Raw genomic sequence first — 18,826 nt, 5'->3', positions numbered from 1 at the left:
GTGGGATTTATTGTACCACATGTGAACAAGGTGCTGCTCAACAGCATCCAACCAAAATCTGTGCATGACACATTTTCTTTCACTACCTCGACTGTTCTTCCTGCAGTCTGCTTCATATAATAGTTGAAAGGTGCTAATTCACATCTACAAGAGGATATTTATTTTCATTTCTCACATGTATTGAAGGGGAACTCCGTCAATTGAACACATCAAGATCTGTTAACAAGCCTTGAAACTTGAAATCTAGGAGTGAACCTGACTAAAATGTTAACTTAACACACCTCTCCTTATTGCTGCTTAAGACTAGCAGTTAGCAGTCTCAAAGCTGTGAGAGCTCAAACTGCATTGTGAATAATGTCGGTACGGTGTTGACACAAAGTGGAAGAATGTATTGATTATAAAAGGTCTCTGGCCCGAATACATTGATTTTCATAGTTTTCTTTAAACCGCCCAGTAAAAAGCTAAATGAGCAGAGACTCTTTTCAGACAAATTCACATTTAAAGATGATTTAGTGTGTAGAAATAGGACATTTGGCAGAGAATAAATACACTGCCATTATAGAATAGATCACTGCTGTCTTGTTGTCTACTTTGTCTGGCTGCCACAAAATCTGCAGCTTTGCTTGTGTGTGGGACATTGTGGACATGAGGATGTGCTTCCTTTCGTTTGCAAAGATAAAACCATGTGCACGCACATTCCTTTTGAATTTCACAATCATTCTAATTTTAACTTCTCTTAATTGCAAACCAAATGTAATAAAACTTAAGTATGTTATTTCAATCACCATAAATCCTGCAATGTTGTAACTACAATTCAAACATAATATGCTTCCAGAGAATCATTATTTTCCTTATAACAGGATGTTACCTGCCACAATTATTATTTACTCATAAGATCTGATCAAATCTAAATCCTGTTAGAGAGCAGGGGGAAAAAAACAAAGCCACAGTCACGCAGCTGCCTGTAGCCTGAAGCATTGCATTGCCTCTTTGCCTTTTTTCAGGGTGAATGACCCCGGTTCATCCAGATTGACAGGAGTTCATACTTTATGAGTAAAATGAAGCAGAGTTGGATGAATATGGGGGGAAAGGTCAAAGAGAGAAAGGTGGAGGAGGAGTGTTTCATCATTTCACTCATGAGTGAGGATAGCGTGAGTGTTTCATGATGGGAGAAAAAAGTGTTCGGTCAGGCAAGGGTCAAGGTGGGAGTGTAGTAGTAAATGCAGATAAGTTATCACGGGAAGGTGCATTAGCTGCTCTCTATCCCAACCTACACAGGAAATGTGGGGTGACAGCGAGATATTTTCTCCCTTCCTCACAACTGGTACGGCTCCGGTATTCTCTTATTCAGTCTGTCCGTCCTGCCAACAATTTACTCCCTTCTATTTTTTCCTTTTCTCTCTAATTTGTCTGTTTGAAGTTCTTGCTTTTCTCTTTTATTTTCCTATATTTTCTGTTCTTTTCCATTTGCTTTTCTTTTCCTCTCCTTCCTTTTGATTTCTTTACCTTTCTCTTAGCATCAAACCATAGAAGCATCAAAGTTTCACCACAAGATGAGTCAATTCGTGGGAAAGCATCGGGATAATACAATGTTTAGGTTTAACTTCACTTAGATTAAATTATGGCTTTCACAACTCAAGTGTGAAGGACATCTCAGGATCTATTACAAAATATGTGCCAAAAAATTTCCTTTGAACATTTTTCCCCTTTTATCCTTATTTGTTTTTGTGATTTCAAATCTGTCTTTACTTTTTTTTTTTCTACTATTTCTACTCTGTCTCTAATGCTGATTTCATGTGATTAATGGATTTGGGACAAGTAGAGTATTGAAAAGCATGAAACTATCCTATGCCGTTCTGCTCTCCTGTGTTCTGGGGCCCATCATTGACCTTTTACTAATGTGATGGATATTGACCTGGGAGAGCTTCAGGGGCGTTGGAGGCCCCTGGTTTTGGTCCCATCTATCAAAAACCACCTGCTCTTTTACTTTTCAGTAGAAGTCCTCTGCCTTTCTCACTCTCTCTCACACACACACAGACAGACCTGGTAGTGTGACTGATTGCTCTAACATGTGTTGGGGAATGTTAATACATGTTATTATGACACGAGGAGCAGAGCAGAAGTGGTATGATTTAAAGCACTCGTGCAGGAGACAACTGTGGACACGAGCACAGGTGAAACTATGGCTAACAAGCTCTTTGAAGCTCCCAAGAGGAAAAGGTATGGAGAAACACAGACAATGAGAAACAAAGAGGGAGAAAAAAAAAAGATGCTTCATGTGTCAACACATTGTCTTAATAGTACATCGTGCATGCTTTCTTTTCATTTGTGAACCTCAAGCATAAATGATGTGGAATCTCTGGAGGGTGGAGGTTACATGGTGAGTTAGATTTAATGGGACTTAATGATCAGCGTGGGAGGTTGACACAGCGTAATTGACTTATGAAGAGGGTTTTCCAGTAAATCGTGAGGCTGGAGATGAAGAGACAATTACTGTATGTGGGATCTGTGCCACATACAGTCTGTACAGTATGTGTGTGCACTATATGTTGAGTGATGTTGTGACAGCTAGCTCTCAGTGTTGGGTGCGAAGGCTGATGAAGAGGCCATCACTGAAGGAGCAGAGGCTATGTTAGGAAGTATGAGGAGGTCAGATGGCGTCATTACTGCTGAGTCTACAGCTATTAAAGGGTCAGACTATCAAGTAACTTGGTGGTGGCAGGGGGGTGGAGTGAGGGTGTATATCACCTATAAACAAAGCATCATTTACCATGATTTGCCATACAAACAGTTGCACAGTGACAGTTCATGTGATTGTCTGTAATTATGACATAAACCTGGCTGGTGTTTTTGGGTCTTATGCCAGCGGGTATCATATAGTGTGATTCTAGCGTAGTAGTATTTCAAAACTAAATCTGAGTACTTCTGCATATGTGAACAAATGTATGAAGCTTTTTGCGGCTTAGTGTGATAAATAGATTAATGTGATGTCACTTCACTTTGCTTTGGTTGGGTCTGACAGACACACATTTGAGAATTTAGAAATTCTGTGGATGTGGCGTTGGAAAGTGAGCCCACGAGAGCTCAGTGGCCTGCTCCTCGAGATGAGGAGTTCATTTAAGGAAAGATTATATCTGCTGACAGTAAACGCTTCTGTGTGGAGTGTGTGTGAATTTGTCAACCAGCTGCTGTGAAGGCCTGTGACATCATCAGCCTCATTGAGTAATCAGCTACACCTGGTATTTATTAGTTTTGGTTTCTTTGTCACCTTTTGTCTCCCCCTGAAGCTGCTTTGGAATTAAAGCCGAAAGCTACAAACTGCCACAAGGCCTGTGTCCTTATTTTTATTTGTTATTATCTGTAATATAAAAAGATTATGTTTGTTTCATTTTAGCATGAATCCTTCAAGGTTCATCTTAGGTCAGGTGATTTAAAATCTCAAGGAGGAGACCAACCTGTGAAGTGTCATGGTTGAAGATGATGGAGCTCAGGTCACCACAGTTGTAGTGTGTAATGAGGTCCTCGGTGGTGTAGGAGCCCTGTAGACTGCCAGCTCGAACACCCTCGTGCTGCAGCAGTGTCTGGTTCAGGGCAAACAGCACCTGCAGGAAGAGTGAGAGACAGAAAGGAGGACAGAAAGCGTGTTGTTAGTTTCTGCATGCACAAACTCTCTACTCTGTGCTTGAGATAAATTTGCCATGAAGGGGGGAAATTGCACAAACAGGTCCAGTGTTCCTTTTTTTAAAACCATGTGACTTTAATGATGCTGTTATGCTGGCTTCCTCTGCGTTCTGCATTGTCTTTTCTTTCAGAATATTTTGATATACTTTACATACAGACTGACTGCAGGTAAAAACAGATGACAAAAGACATGGCAAGCAACGCCGACTTTAGGGGAAGAAGAGAACATGAGAAGAAAGAGTGAGCCAAAGAGTAAGAGAGAAAGAGGCCATTTAAAAATAACCTTTCTTTCTCTTTCACCAGGGCCAGGGTGCCATAAATTTACAGTGCCCATTAAAATCAAAAGTAAACCCTCTTTAGAGAGAATTTATGGCGTGCAGCCCCCAGCCAGTCCAACAGCTCCACAGCTGTCCTAGACACCAGGGATTAACCTCCCTGCTCCCGCCCTCTACAATCTCACGCCACCTCTGACTGGCCTGGCAACCGAGACTGAGCTGTCCATCAGTGGTAAGCTCTCTTACAGAAACCAGAGGTATGTCGGAAGGACAAAATGTTATTTTCGTCTTTCTCTTCGTGGAACAAAAGCAGATTTCACACAGTTCTACTTTGCAATCAGTAAGACAGTTTCAGCTGACTGATTAGAACAATCATATCTTCAAACCACACCAGACTGATCCATGCCTAAGATCCTAATTACCACGAAACCTGACTAGAGCTTTGGAAAATACTACAGGGAGAACGTCAGCATCCAGGCCCAGTTGATTTGTAGAGCAGCTTAAGGCCGATACAGCTGCGCAACTGATTGAGGCCGATGTCAAAAGTCTGGGTCGTAATTCATATAATTAAGTTATGTTTTCACAATCATAAATGCCAATATCGTGCATATTGAATGTTTAACCTCCAGGTAACCTTTATGCTAGGGTAAACGCAACCAAGCTCTAAACTCAACCTTGTGACTCTCTCTCTCCTTCTCTGTGAGGTCATTGTGTTTGCTCACCAGTGTGGTTTTTTTTTTTCATAATGCAAAGAGACAACAGATGAGCTAACTCAGTATATCATTTTTTCATTATCCAATTTTATTTGTAATTTACTTTTCTCTTCCCCGACCCTTTCTCGACTTTCAGTCCAGGGGTCAACATCCTTCTCTCATGTCTCTGCCAACACTGGATCCTTTGCCCTTCCTCCCAGTTTACAACCAAGGACTGAGGCTTACTAAATGTATTCATTTTGACATATTTCATCCAGTATATGTTTTATGCCCACAGGGAATAAATGTTGTTGAAACCTGTGACAGTTACAATAAAAAAAAAATAAAAAAAAGACCTTTATGTTTTTTTCAAATCATCAGTTCCAGACTTCACATACTCAGAGGCCTCCCAACTGGCTTACCAATGACACTGTGCCTCACTTCAATTTTTATTTCCATCTTATGTGAGATTCTATTATATTGCTCTAAACTTCAGGTAATCTTAAGGTGTGATGTGAGCTGGTGTAAGTGTTGTTGATGCCTGAGCTACAATAGCTAAATTAACCTGCAGAGATGCTGATTCTGTGCCAATACGTTGCCACTGCTGCAAATCTCCCATGTCTTAATGTTTTTTCCAAGAGAAACAGCTGATTAGGCTCGACGCAGAGTCAGGGGTCAGAGCTGGCAGGGCAAACACACCTGCCGGGCTTTTTGTAATGCAGCCAACTTTAGTAGTTTCCCTTTACATGGCCAGCTGCACAAGACACAACATGCAGGAGGGTGAGTGTATTACAGGAAGGGTGTGTGTGTGTGTGTGTGTGTGTGGTTGGTTGGGTTGTTAAGGGAGCTGTTATTCAAATATTGTCAATCTCCTGGGAAAGGAACATCTCTGTAGCTGTAACCATGGTGCCTGAGTTTGTGCTGGACTGAATGAGAGAGCACGTCAATCACTGCAGGAGAGGCACAGGCAGAGAAAGTGGGGGGGAGAGGAAAAATGCAAATATTCTGCTGTGTGTGCATGTGCACTTGCGTGCAAAAGTGTGAATATGTGTGTGTGTGTGCGTGCACGTGTTGACTGACAGAGTGGGTGTTCTCATGCTGAAGTGGTCCACTCACCCTGACAGATTGGCTCTTTTACAGCCTTTTGAAAGTAACTAACACCGACTCTGATCACCACATAGTTTACTACTGCAGGTCTCTCTTTTCTCCCTTTTTTCTCCACTTTCATCTAATACGTGCGTGAGAAACTCCCATTGTAATTAAATACAAGCTTTATAGGAACAAAGCTGGAAAGAGCCGAGCGCACGGATGGTCTTGGAACCTGCGATCGGAGTGCAGCACTCCAAAAATTCATTAGTGAGCACTGGAACAAAAACAGAAAGACGGGGTCAGGCAGGAGTAGGAGCAACACAAAAAAACATCTAATAGATCTTTTATGTTTGGGAGTGAAAATGTCATTTATCAACATGCCCGTACATTTGGAGCAATTGACCCTGAAGTGCATTAATTCCTGGCTAGCAACAGTCTTAGCTTGTTTGAAGGTTTTACGGGTCTGAATCATGTAATGAATAGGTGTCGATGACAAGGTGCTGGAACTGAGAGAGCTCACACTTATGGACTACATCACTGCCCTATTATACCTTCTTAAATCAGAATCCGAGAACGTGAGTGATGGATAGAGCTAAAGGTCTGAGGGCTGCGATACAACAGAAGGAAGTGTCAAACTGTGGAGGCCAAACACCAAACTCTGGCACAGGAGAGAAAATATAATACCCATAATTACTGTTTACTTGGCAGTTAGGAGTCAGTAAAATAAATCAAATAGCGCACATCGTCAACAACAGCAGTTAATGCACAGATCAAGAAAAACAAAACACTGTCACATGTCCATTTTTTCTGCTCCAGTCTTTCCTTTCTCTCTCCAAGCCATCCGTTTAATTTCTTCACCCCAGTATTCACTTCTTGTCTTTCAGCTGTGGTGAAATAATGAGACACATTCCGCTTTTTCCTGCGAAACGAACAGAGAAAAGGCGAAAGAACAAAGGAAAGGAGCAGTAATGGCATGTGGAAGACAGAAAACAGAACAAAAGCCAGGGCGAGTTGAAAGTGTGAAAGAATGGTATAAGACAAATAAAGCCTTGTTCTCTGAGAGAGGAGCATGTGTTGTACAGATGGAGGGGGATTCTTCTCCATTTGCGTGGTGGAGAGTTTGGGTGAGGTGGTGTATACAGTGCATGGGTAAGGCCTGGCACAGGAAATGACTGGGTATAACCAGCAGGTGAATGAGACGCTGGTAGTGCCTGCCAACACCCGGCAGGAGAACTGAAAAGTTTTGTTCTTTCACACATTTTTCTCTTTTTCCTGCTCCACTGTATTTCCCTCACTTTGTCTATCCATGGATTTTCCTATATTTCGCCTATGCCCATTTTGTCCCTGTCAAACAGTTCTTCTTTATTTTAATTTCTTTAATTCATTAATTACATTTCGTAGCACCTCTAAATACAGTCAATCCGTTTAGCATTACAATTCAGCTCTTTCTCCCTGCCCTTATCTCTGGTTATTTAATCATGCCCTGATAACGAAAACAGTCCAAACTGTTTCAGGGCGGTGTTCCCCTCGGCCGCTCTCGTCTCACTAAGAGCTGCTTGTGTTTCATCACCTTAAAAAGAGAGGAGCTAGACCCCTGACCCAGGACATGCACTGCTGGGTTCCTCTGGGCCGAGCCCTCCATCCCCTGTGTGCTCCAGCAACAGACAGCAAGAGGGGATTGGGTTCACAGCACCCTGGGGTGACTGAAGGGAAGGATGTAGGGTAGTTGAAATAACATCCACAGTAGCCCGAAGAATAGGAGAAGCGAGCGATACCCCAACAGAGCAACCCCAAAAAAGGTGGATACCTTTTGGAGTGTACTTTCTCCTTCACGGCCACAGCAGAGAGCCATAAAAGAATTCATTAAGACACACTTACATCTATTCTCTTTTAACCTGTACTACCTCACTATGACTTCATGCTTCAACGTCCATATAGCAGTAGTGAGGGTGCTTTAAAAGGCTGCTATTGTCTGGGCTTTTCAGTCCACGCTATCCCTACAAAGGACATTGAATACATGAGGGTGGAAGGACGGTGTCACATAAGACCACATCAAAGTTGTCTGGACAGTCTCACATGATATCTTCACTGCTGCCTCACACAGTTTTATCAACAAAGTCGGGGCCAGGGGAATCCTGTACCCTGCTTTAAAGACGGTACTCAAGTATAAAAATGCATCAGATTTGAACTCCAATGCCATAATACTTTTACAGCCCTTTCGTTCTATTGGCTTATTTGATTGCATGAGCTACAACCAGAGCTATAGTTTCTCCCAAACCTTTATCCCTGTTTATACCCATGATACCCAAACACTTGCATGAACACTCCAAAACACCCATAAGCACACACACAGTAATAATTATACACATCACATTCCTCTTTGAGCAATACGTTGTACAAGCCACATATTACTAGAAAATGAAAGAGAAGACATTGCTGATCTTTTCCACTTCAGACAGTGCCAGCGTTTCTCCTTTGTTTCTGCTTTTCTTTCTCTTCCTACCTCCTCTCTTTCTTCTCTCGCAATGCCTGGTCTACCTTCTGTCTCAGTTTAGGAAATCCAGGGATTACCAGAGGGACAATCCCAGTGGCAGAGGCCTGCTGCTCTCAGCTTCCACAGAAAGCCTCCTACTCTTCCCTCCCCCCTTCCTTCCGCCCCATCTTATTTCCTCTGTGAGTCAGGGGGTGAAGGTCTTATGATGGGCGATATCCCTCTCCCTGTCTTATCTTTTTCTTATCTTTCCTTCCTCTGACTTCATTCTTTTCTCAATTCTCTCCACTTTCACTAAACGTCCTCCTTTCTTTCTTTCTATACCTTCAATAAAACCAGATCTATGAGACACACACACACACACTATATACACTCCATCCACCCCCGGAGCCTCCTGTCTGTCCGCTTAATAAGCGTCTCCAGCGAATCGGGGGGTGATGGCCCAGCCTTCCCTACACTTGTCCACAAATAAACCCCACTGTTTGACTTGGCAGTGGTGTCGCTGCACCAGTCATCCCAGCTTTCCTGCCTCCTCAGAAAACAGGGCAAATAATAAAGTATCACTTGATCTGGAGTGAAAAGGCACACAGCTGGTCCCTCGCCGTGAATGCCCACAAGCAGAGGGTGTGGAGTGTGAAAGAGTGGTGGAAAATTATAGAGGGAAATTGTGCTAATTTCTGTTTTCTTTCAACATCAAACGCCCAAAGCTGTTTAACAGGAATACCACAGCTGAACATTACAGCACTAACGTAGGAACATGGCTGCACTGATGTGCATTTAAGTAACCTGGTTTAAAAAGATATATGCAGTGTTAAGCAATTTATTTTGACTTATATGAATCACTTTTCTCTCTGGTGATTAGTACAATGATTACTGAAGTGCATGTACTGTGACAGGAGACAGCGAAATGCTTAATTGGAAATGGTAAATGAAATTAAAGCTACACTCTTCAATATTTCTGAACATATATATTTTTAAGTGACACGTTTCTTTATTAACAACAGGTGACATAATTATGCATAATGCAAAATGTGTTGCTTGTTGTGACGAACCCACAGATGATTATTCACCTCACATCTTCAGAGCATATGGTATCTTGTAGCTCAGCATTTTAGTTTTTTGTTTAGTCCCACAACTTCCATGTTTTGGTTCACTCTTGTCTTGCCACTCTATCTACTGCAGTACTCTACCTGCTCAGCACCACACAACTGACCCTTAGCAACTACCTTATAATGATTTTAGAAGGTGATAATATGTAAATGCTTAGCGACAGCCTCATTTACTGCATCAAAGTGGCCAAAAAAACAATTAAAGCAACTCTGATGTGAATCAGAGTGTGATACTCTCGTAGTGCATAGATAGTTGGTCTTAAAAAGAAAGTCAACATGACTGCAGATTTTATAATGTGTTAAAAATACAATGTTTACTTCAGCTGTTAAAGTCTATAAAATGATCTCTGAAGAAAAACATGATGTGTGTGTTTATGAGGTGCTGGAGGAATATGTGTTGACAGCAGCGCTTAAAATCTATCGAAGCAACCATGGGAATGAAAATCGCTCGAAGTAAATGAATTGGTCACACATCCAGAGTTCAAATAAGATAATACCTTACTAATATCTCCCATAGATCAGATCACACTAACTTTATCTCTAAAAAAACACATAGTCCACCACCAACATCATGATCTCTACTAATCCTAACACATTTCACAGGCTGTATTTTTTCCAAAGGAAAAACTCCCATTGAATTCCACTGGATTTATCCAACTCCCATTATGATGTGTGATGCTATCTAAACCAGATGAGCTGGGTCTTCTTCGCAGCAAAGCATGAGCATGAGCATGAGAAGGGAGCAGTCAGAAACAGCCATGTATGCTTAAAACATGCCTCCCGAGCCCCAAACCGACCACTCTGTTATCTCCCTCACTCTGCTTAGGTTGGACCAGCATCTTTAGTCATATTAATTCCCAAAGAACGATTTGTCCTTTGCAAAGTCTACATCTGAGGTCCAACTGAAACATGAGAGCAGCACATAGTCTCCTTCAAGAACATCAATTGTGTAATGGAGGAAAACTCGATGTAGAATGAGAAACAGTAAGTGTCTAAACAGTTAGTAAGGGCTGATCCAGTTGACTGAACTCATTCCTTTGAAAGAGAGGAATCCTTACAGAGGTTTCTGTGTGTGCGTGCAAGTCAAGCATGCAGGGCCCCCTCAATCATTGCACATCATTCTGATGACATTCAAATGATGTCATGCCAAGTTGGGTCAAACTGATTTTTCCTTAAATAAATCACTATTTCACTTATTCGTGTACCACAGAAGGCATCCAAAACTGAATTGTTCTTGTTGCACTGTTTGACAATCCCTTCTTTGAGTGTAATGCAGCAGACCATAGCTATAAAAAGCATGAAAAAAACATATTTTCATTTCAAAGAGATATGATTGAGAAGGTTGCATGTATAAGTTCAAGTTTGGATACTGTGCAGGTGCATTACAGTGTGCCAGCAGATGAGTAGAGGGTACAAGGAGAACGAGGTGAGATGGTGAGGTGGAAAAGAAAGGACAGATGGAAAGAGAACAGAGCCTGAAAAGAGAAGAAGGCGAGAGAGAGAGAAACAAGTGGAAGAGGCACAACAGGAGGTATCATGTAAAAATACTGCATGGGAGAGTCCAAAAGGCCAGATGTTTACAGTTAACCACATGAGATAGAGAGTAAAGGAGAGGGAGCAGACCTATCACCCCTCACCTCCTCCTCCTCTTTCCCTGGATTACAGGTCTGGGGCCCAGCTGGCCAGCTCTGTACTCCACCTTTTCCCTTCTTCGTTTTCCCAAAGTTTTTGTCCCCATCGCTCCAAAAACAACCCATGCCCCTTCATCTTCCATCACTTCTCAAACCTTCAATCATCAGCCTTCCTCCCTTTCCCCACCCAGGTTATGAGCGCTCAGTGACAAATCTCTAGATTACACAGTTCAGCAACATCCCTTCATCTCTCTCCCACTCGCTCCACGTGTTCTCATTCTCTTTTCTCTCCATCCACCGGTGTCACTGATCTCTGTTTGTTTAGCTTTCATGTCCTTCTTCCTTCCTGTGCTCCACTTAGTACATGCCCGCTCTCTCTGCATGAGCATGCACTGGTAACCTAATGCTTGTGTGCATATGCGCACGCATGTCATTCTGTGTTGTTTGTCTTTCCATATATGTCTGTCTTCACTGCATAGTTTGTTGCACGAGGCTCTGGCTGTGTAATATACTGGAGCAGCAGTAGGACGAGTTAGTGGTCCAAACATCCTCTCATCTCTTCCCATCAGTCACGGCTCTATTAGACCCGATGCTGAAGCTAATGTGCCATAATCCTGCAGAAGCACACTATTTCACGGCGAATCAGCTGGAGAAATGTTCAATTTCATGCGAGCATATTCAGCCTTCAGAAGCACAGACAGCGACAGAGCAAGATTGGAACGTAAACCTTACACAGACAAAAGAGACACAGACTGAATAAGCTGTGTGCGTGTGTGTGTGTGTGTGCATGAGGATTTTTATCACACTCTGATGGTCGAACTGCTCTGTAATTTCAAGACACTCTGTCTGCACATCCATGACAAAGTAAAGAGTCCAAATTAACTCCCCAAAAAGGACAAGCTTAGTTGAAGCAAGGCGCACACAAATGTGCACAATCTTCCTTACCAATCCCAACCAAGGTTTACAAAGACTTAACAGTTGTGGGACCACCAGAGAGAAACTCACAGACAAAAGTAAACAGTGGTGGATATGATCTTTAGCCTCTGACAAGAGGGGGAATGTAATAGCCACTAGCAAAGGTACATTCAATTAACAACAGCTAGGTTTTTCTTCACTAGCCAGGGTTTAAACTTCACATTACAGTAAATGAACACTTCTGATTTCTGAGATGGTCAAACAACAACTCACAAATACATTTATCTGCAGAAACAGTTCAAGCACGTTAAGGTACTGCATTTACAAACATAATACCAGACATGCTGTGTGGCTTTCCTCTGTGAAATTCAGCTTGTGAGTTTAAAACATCAATTGACTTCTGACCTTTTGTGCAGAGGCACATTTTCCTTTCACTGCAAAGGGAATATTAATAAACGGGACTTCCTGTGATGATAAAATGTGTAATAATAAAGACTTCGAGGGGAAAGTTAGATTTATATGGGATGTCAGCCAACAGGCTTCCAGAGTACTACTTTTAATTACTGGGGTTGAGACATTTTGGCATCAGTATATTACAATTGATTAACAAAACCTGTTCATACAGACACTTAAAGCAGACATCAGGCCTGAACTGAAATTGAATTGAGAAGGAATTAATCATGTTTACGAGCGACCCATAAATGAGTCTGGCTGTATCATTAGAGTGACAAATCAATGTCAGAGGAAAGACTTGGACAAACCGTGTATTTGTGTAAGCGCGTAAGTGCGCTTGCTTGTGTTTGTCAGAGAAAATAGAGATGGAGGAAAACAGTATTTATGTGTCTGTGTGTGAGGAACAGGGAGGGCAGAGAAAGAGGCAGCAAAGCCAACGTAGAGACATAACAAAACAGACAAACAAAAAGACAAGGAAACTCACAGACGCACTAAGTGGGAGGTGATGAACTGGAAGGGAGCCCAGTGATAGGATATGGGAAATAACTCCTCCGTGCTGCCGGTGGTTTGGAGGTGGGAGGCAGAGTCTTGACGGCATGTGGTCAGGGGGGGTTACAGTAACGTTGGCCATAGATTAGTAGCTCTTCCTGTAGCTGGCCTTGACTAGAAGCAGTGCTGGCTGTCACATCAGAGACGGGACATTTAACCGCCCTCATAAGAGTCTCATTATTTCATAAATCTGCAGTTTAGGCACCCGGCTCTGTTGATTTGAACCCAGTCCAGGGCTTCGAGAATGTTTTTACAATCCCTTCTTAATTTATTTACAACCTTGATTCCTCTGTATATGCATGTGTGTGTGTGTGTGTGTGTGTTTGTGTGTGTGTGTGTGTGTGTGTGTGTGTGTGTGTCTGTGTGCACCATCCAGCAGGAGCCAGCGTGATAATTCTAGCACAGCTCCAAGAGGGAATTAAATTTCACTATGTCTGGTGTGCACATGAATTTATAGCTCCATGAATCTATGACAGATATTTCTACTTCTCTGTCACATTCTTGGTTGTTCTTGATTCTGTGTATTATCATTGTTGTCAAGAGTCTGATACTGTAATTACATGTTTTTGAGACTGGACACCCACAACTGAGCCACAGTTTGCTAAATGGCACAATAAAACGTGCTCAAATGCATGCACATGCTTAAACACAAGTGTGTACATATATTAAACTACCACTAGATATAATAAATGCATGTATATGTGTGTGCATTAATATTTAGCATTAGTTCCAGCAGAAAAAAAGGTAGAAATGCACTTTATAAGTGCAATTCATTCATCATTTACCATCTGCAATAGCTCTTCTGTGAGGAACAACACCTTTTTTCAAGATACAGTCGACTGTTAATACATATATATCTAAAAATAAAAACATACTTTTATCAGTACAAATCAATTTTAGCTTGCTTACTTTCTTTCTTGCAAAGGAACAAATATAAATACTTCCATATTCATCCAGCCTCCAACCACCCAGAGCTCTCCGCCTTGTAGCCTCCCAGGGAAAGTGCTTGGTATGAAGAAATCCAATATGATTAAGACTATGATTGCTGCCTCTAATAGTTTTAGCACCCATACCCACTATTAAGAAAAACACTGGGTTTGGACCACAGCTCAGCACAGGCTTCTGACAGAGGGAATTAGCCTGTGGGAAAAACCCATAATTCACAGTTTGAGAGAGAAACAAACTGTGTTAGTACAGAAGGTCGAATTGCATCATACGTACATGTATGTTGGTGCACGCTGTAGATGTTTTTTCTGTGTCTTGCATGAGACTGTGTGTGTGTTTGCACAAGCTCAAGGGCAGACTTGGTCAGCCATGCTGAGGGTTTGTGGTCACCGCGACCGACAGATCACAGGATTGTGGTTTTAAATGGCCCACAAATCATCAAACAGGCCACAGTGATGGAGAGGAATGCTGAAGCAGACAGGAGGAGTACTGGATAAACAAGATTACAGCTGCTGCAGTTTGTCTTCGCAGGAAGGCAAAGAATAAAAACCTTAGAAGGTGTAGCAGAGGTAGCAGTGATTAGTTGTTGTATGTGCAGGAATTTCGGCACAGCTCACCAATTTTGGATCAGCAATAGCCTTTAGTATAACTTCTGTTTTGGATTACCTTCTCTTCTCTGGAGAACGAGATTGAAATGTGTTGTTACATTACTATATAATAATATGAAAGGTGTATTTGTAAGATGTTTTGTTTGTGGAGCAGTTTATATTCCAATAGAGGACAATAAGAAAAATTCCCAGCAAATGTCACGATAAGCGCCTTGTTATTGGTTAACTGCAGAGGTCTAATAGAGAGGCAAACATTTACTGTTAAACTGCAGCAGTTAGTCTGCATGTGGCCAGGTGAAGTTCCAGCACTCAGCTGGGAAACTGAAGCTGGTCTCATGTTGCAGGAAAACACTGATTGAGAGCTGAAAGTGTAGTGGCAGGAGACCTTTAGTAGGTGCACAGATGCAGAACAGTTGTTTTGATAGACCCGAGTAGATCTACAACGAATTTCATACACACTCCTTTGTGACACTGGCCTGACCCTTGTGTTATCTCTCTCCTGATCGCTGACTGGGAAGGCAGCTCATACAGGTTCCCCTGTATGAAGCCACAGACACCCACACAAACGAATTCTCACAGTTTAACACACACAAATACGCATATTCGCACACGCCCCAGCTTCATGGGCCGAATCTCACGGCAGAGGAAACAGTTCCCATTCAAAGCTGCTGTGAGTTTCCAGGCCAGTTTATTTCTTTTTTATTGTAAGAGATTATATGTGCTCTCTGTTCTGAGTTATAAAAGAGACCAGTGCTTCACTAAAAATATGTTTTTTCTACGCATGTGTGAAAAACAGAACTGCTTCACTATTTATATGTTTATTGCTGGTGCTATTGTCTAAACATACAAGAGGCTTTTTTTCTCCAAAGCAAAATGTCTCAGTTTCCATCTCGCCACACTCCCTGCTGGGCCAAAGCCTATCTTAATTAACACTAGGATTTTACTAGATCACTGTTGGTTTAGTACCAGCTACGCATCAGCTCTGACAGTAATTAAGTGCTGAAGTTAAGGCTGAAACTCCCGTCGTAGCTAAAATGAGAAGGTTATGTGTCATAAACAGAATGTTTTCAACTCTAAGGTCACTGAAAACAATATCTGTCAAAGTTAATTGAGCAGAAAGAGAGCCACATCAAGCCATGCCACAGTCTGTGTGTGTGCGTGTGTGTGTGTGTGTGTGCATGTCTGTGTCTTTGAGTGTTTATGTGTTCTCCTGCATGCATGAGTGTGTGCCAGTGACCCAGTCGTCAAAATGTGGTTATGGGTGAGTAGCTGTGGTTTCAATGGCTCCAAACACCACACTTACATCGAGGGGCTCGCTGACAGATGCCTTACGCAGTTCAGGATTACAGCAGAACAATGCAAAAGGATGACTGTACCCTGCAGCTCCCACAAATAAACACCCTGTCCGACACAAGCATTGTTGTGAAAATACCAAGTAGGAAGTAACACACAATTACACACACAATAGTATAAACATGCATATGCATACAAACATATGACAGACCAAAGAGATTTCTCAAAAATCCACACACACACACACACACACATTGATGTTTGCAGTTACCTTTTGAACAGCAGGAAGCAGCTCAGGAATGTTTACTCCACCACAACAAAGCTTTCTCTCCTTTTTTCCCTCTTCTTCTCTTCAGGTCCACCCCATTTTCTCTCCCTTGCTGACCCTCTGCTCCCTCTGTCCGAGCCCCCACCCCCCACCTGGTTCATTTCAGGCGAGGCCTGCTGTGGACATGGCAACACTCCAAAAACCACAGAGACCCTTCCCTCAACCTCCATCTATGGGGGGGGGGGTTGAGTCCCTGAATGACTAGAGAGGAGAAGATGAGAGAGGGAGGACAGGAGGGGGCAGGTCCTGAGGAAAGACTAAATAATGTAAACGTATGAAAAATAAGTTTAACTTTAAAGTTTCTTGACCTCAGCACCAATCACAGATGTGAGTCACATTAGGCTGGATGCTAAGTTGCCTTCATTGACTATAAAATAAGTCTGGAAATCTAAACTTTTATTATTGTGGTGTTGGCTCGCCTTGTTAAAGCAATAAGAGCCAAATAAAAAAAGCTCCAATGAGGCCAAATCATATACACAGGTGCATTTGGGAAAAGTAAACTAAGGCCTACAAATGCGCTCAATAAATCAAGTGAAGACATGACAAGAAGCAAAGAACGTTATACTGGAAAGCAGGTTCCCATCGCCTGTCTCTCATGCTGTGAGGGTTCGACAACTAATACCCTTGTTTGAGGTTTAAATAAGATCTTTTCTGCTTTTGGTTGAATATTTAAAAGGCAAACGAGTCCCAGCTAATGCTTCATGTCAGTTTTGACTTTTTCAGTGTTTAACCGAGATCATGCTGTTTCCCCGATCAGAACTCATGTCTGGCCTTGGTTTGGAGTCAGTTTTTGATTTTATTATCTTTGACTTGTCCTGGTCTCTGGGGTTTTTTGACTTGGACATGAGTCATCTGAGCCCACTGCCTCGACTTTTACATTTCTGGTATCAACCAATTCCAGCTGCTTTTTCTGTCTCTGTTTCTCGCTCTGCCAATGTACTGAGCTCCAAACTCTCCGTCAGCACAAACACCCCTTCACCCCCACCACCCTGGAATTTTTTGCTGCCCACCAAAAATGTTTATTTATTTATCTATATTTATGTAAGTAGTTAATAGTGTCTATAACCCAGGAAAGACAAAGGTTGAGATGTTGGGTCGGATTAATATAATAAACAACCCATGTGAAATTTGCGTGCAAGTACAGAATGTAGATCTTAGAACATGACCTTCCTGTCATTGTTTGTAGATACAACCATGAATACAAACCCTCAGTGGAAAGATATCAAACTTTCATGGTTAGCTTGTAACATTGTGCAAGAATATTTTATTTCTAATATGATTATATTTTTTGTTCTCAAACTAAATGGGCATGGTTTTTCTTTCCTTCTTATGTTTAGTTAGTTTTAACTCAGAGCTGCTTGGACTTTTGGAAGAAGTCCAAGTTTGAGTCTAAAAATAGTCTAGAAATAGTCATAAACGTAATGAAGAAATTAAATAGACTGACAGTGAGCCCTCTTCATGAATCTATGTTCACTGTATTCTGCAATAATTTGCAGAAATGTCAAGTTAGCAGCAAGTGAGGAAAGGTTGAGAGGAGAAAAGAGAAGTAGAGAGGAGTTGAGATGTAACGCTCTGCTATCTGGCTCTAGTGTTGTGTTGAGGGTGTGATGGCTCATGTCGGTTAACACTCATGCTGTTGCCAAAATGGTGGAATGGGTGTCGGTGTGTGTGTGTGTGTGTGTGTGTGTGTGTGTGTGTGTGACTGTCAGACTGTCTGTAATAATGCAGACAGACACACACACACACGCAGAAATGGAGCAGAGTGCTGGGATGGGTGACAGAGACACATGTTTATCATTGAGGGGATTGGTCGGATTCCTTTCATCTGAAAATGACTGTTCCCTCGCTCCCAGTCTGACCCCTTGGCTGCCTTTATCTCCCTCTCTCTGCACGTTCTCTCTCTCTCTCTCTTTCTCTCTCTCCCTTTCTCTGCCTTTCCCTTTTTCCTTGTCGCTTTCTCTCTCTTCTGTTAAGCGCATTTTTGTCTCTGCTGCTAAATGACCCTGTGACTTTGCATGTATTTTATTCTTCATGTCCTTCTCTCCTTCGTGTCTTTCTCTTACTCCCCATCTGCTTTTCATCTGATCCTAGATAGAAAAGCAATGAACGCTGGTGGTGGTTATGACCATGATGGAATTAGGTGGGGAGACACAGTTTTCCAATTGGATTCCTGTGATATATTATTGCTGACTGACTGATGCATGTGAACAGTGTGTCTTTATGATTGCGTGTGTTTGTGTGCAATTTAACTCTCATTTTTGAGAGTGTTTATGTGGGTGCATTCCTGCATGCGTGTAAAAAAGGCGAGTTATTAAGCTTCACCAGGGATGTTTGCCTTCTCATAATAAATGCACACAGATATTTGGCACGCTCTGACACCAGCCCCCAGCCCAGCAGTTCTCAGTACGATGAGCTGTCAGTCTCTGTTAGGCTTGGCATTCTCGTTAGCACGCGGTTTGGATCCCCTTTCAGAGGCACTGAACTCGGGACCTTTTCCCCTTAGCACTTCCAGAGCGATAGAAGCCAACACAGGGAGGAAAGCAGCACATAAGAAGGAAAGAATACAGACAGGAACTGAGAGCTAGTGGCCTCTCATTATATTAATCACTTATTGAAATATCTTCCGTGTTCCATGAGATTTACAACTCACAGTGCGTTCATAAACATTTTCAAAGCCCACCGTTGTGCCGCCTCGAATAATTGTGTCTTCATCTAAACCACTGCAAGATCACCCGTGGGCATATCAAAGGCCAGCTGTGGGAGAAGG

General features: G+C 42.2%; 1 protein-coding gene across 2 annotated transcripts in view; it reads right to left on the bottom strand.

Annotated features, from left to right (window-relative positions):
• Nucleotides 1–18,826, bottom strand: part of trabd2b (TraB domain containing 2B) — a 54,924-nt gene that overhangs the window by 19,164 nt on the left and 16,934 nt on the right. For both annotated transcript variants that reach the window (XM_026344784.1, XM_026344785.1), the window contains exon 3: nucleotides 3,456–3,602. In XM_026344784.1, coding sequence (XP_026200569.1) covers nucleotides 3,456–3,602 — 147 coding nt within the window. The remainder of the gene's footprint in view (nucleotides 1–3,455; nucleotides 3,603–18,826) is intronic.

The sequence above is a fragment of the Anabas testudineus genome, chromosome 4 (assembly GCF_900324465.2).
Source record: "Anabas testudineus chromosome 4, fAnaTes1.2, whole genome shotgun sequence".
Taxonomy (NCBI): Eukaryota; Metazoa; Chordata; class Actinopteri; order Anabantiformes; family Anabantidae; genus Anabas; species Anabas testudineus.
The sequence above is the reverse complement of the archived record's forward strand: the minus strand, read 5'-3'. Positions and strand labels throughout refer to the sequence as shown.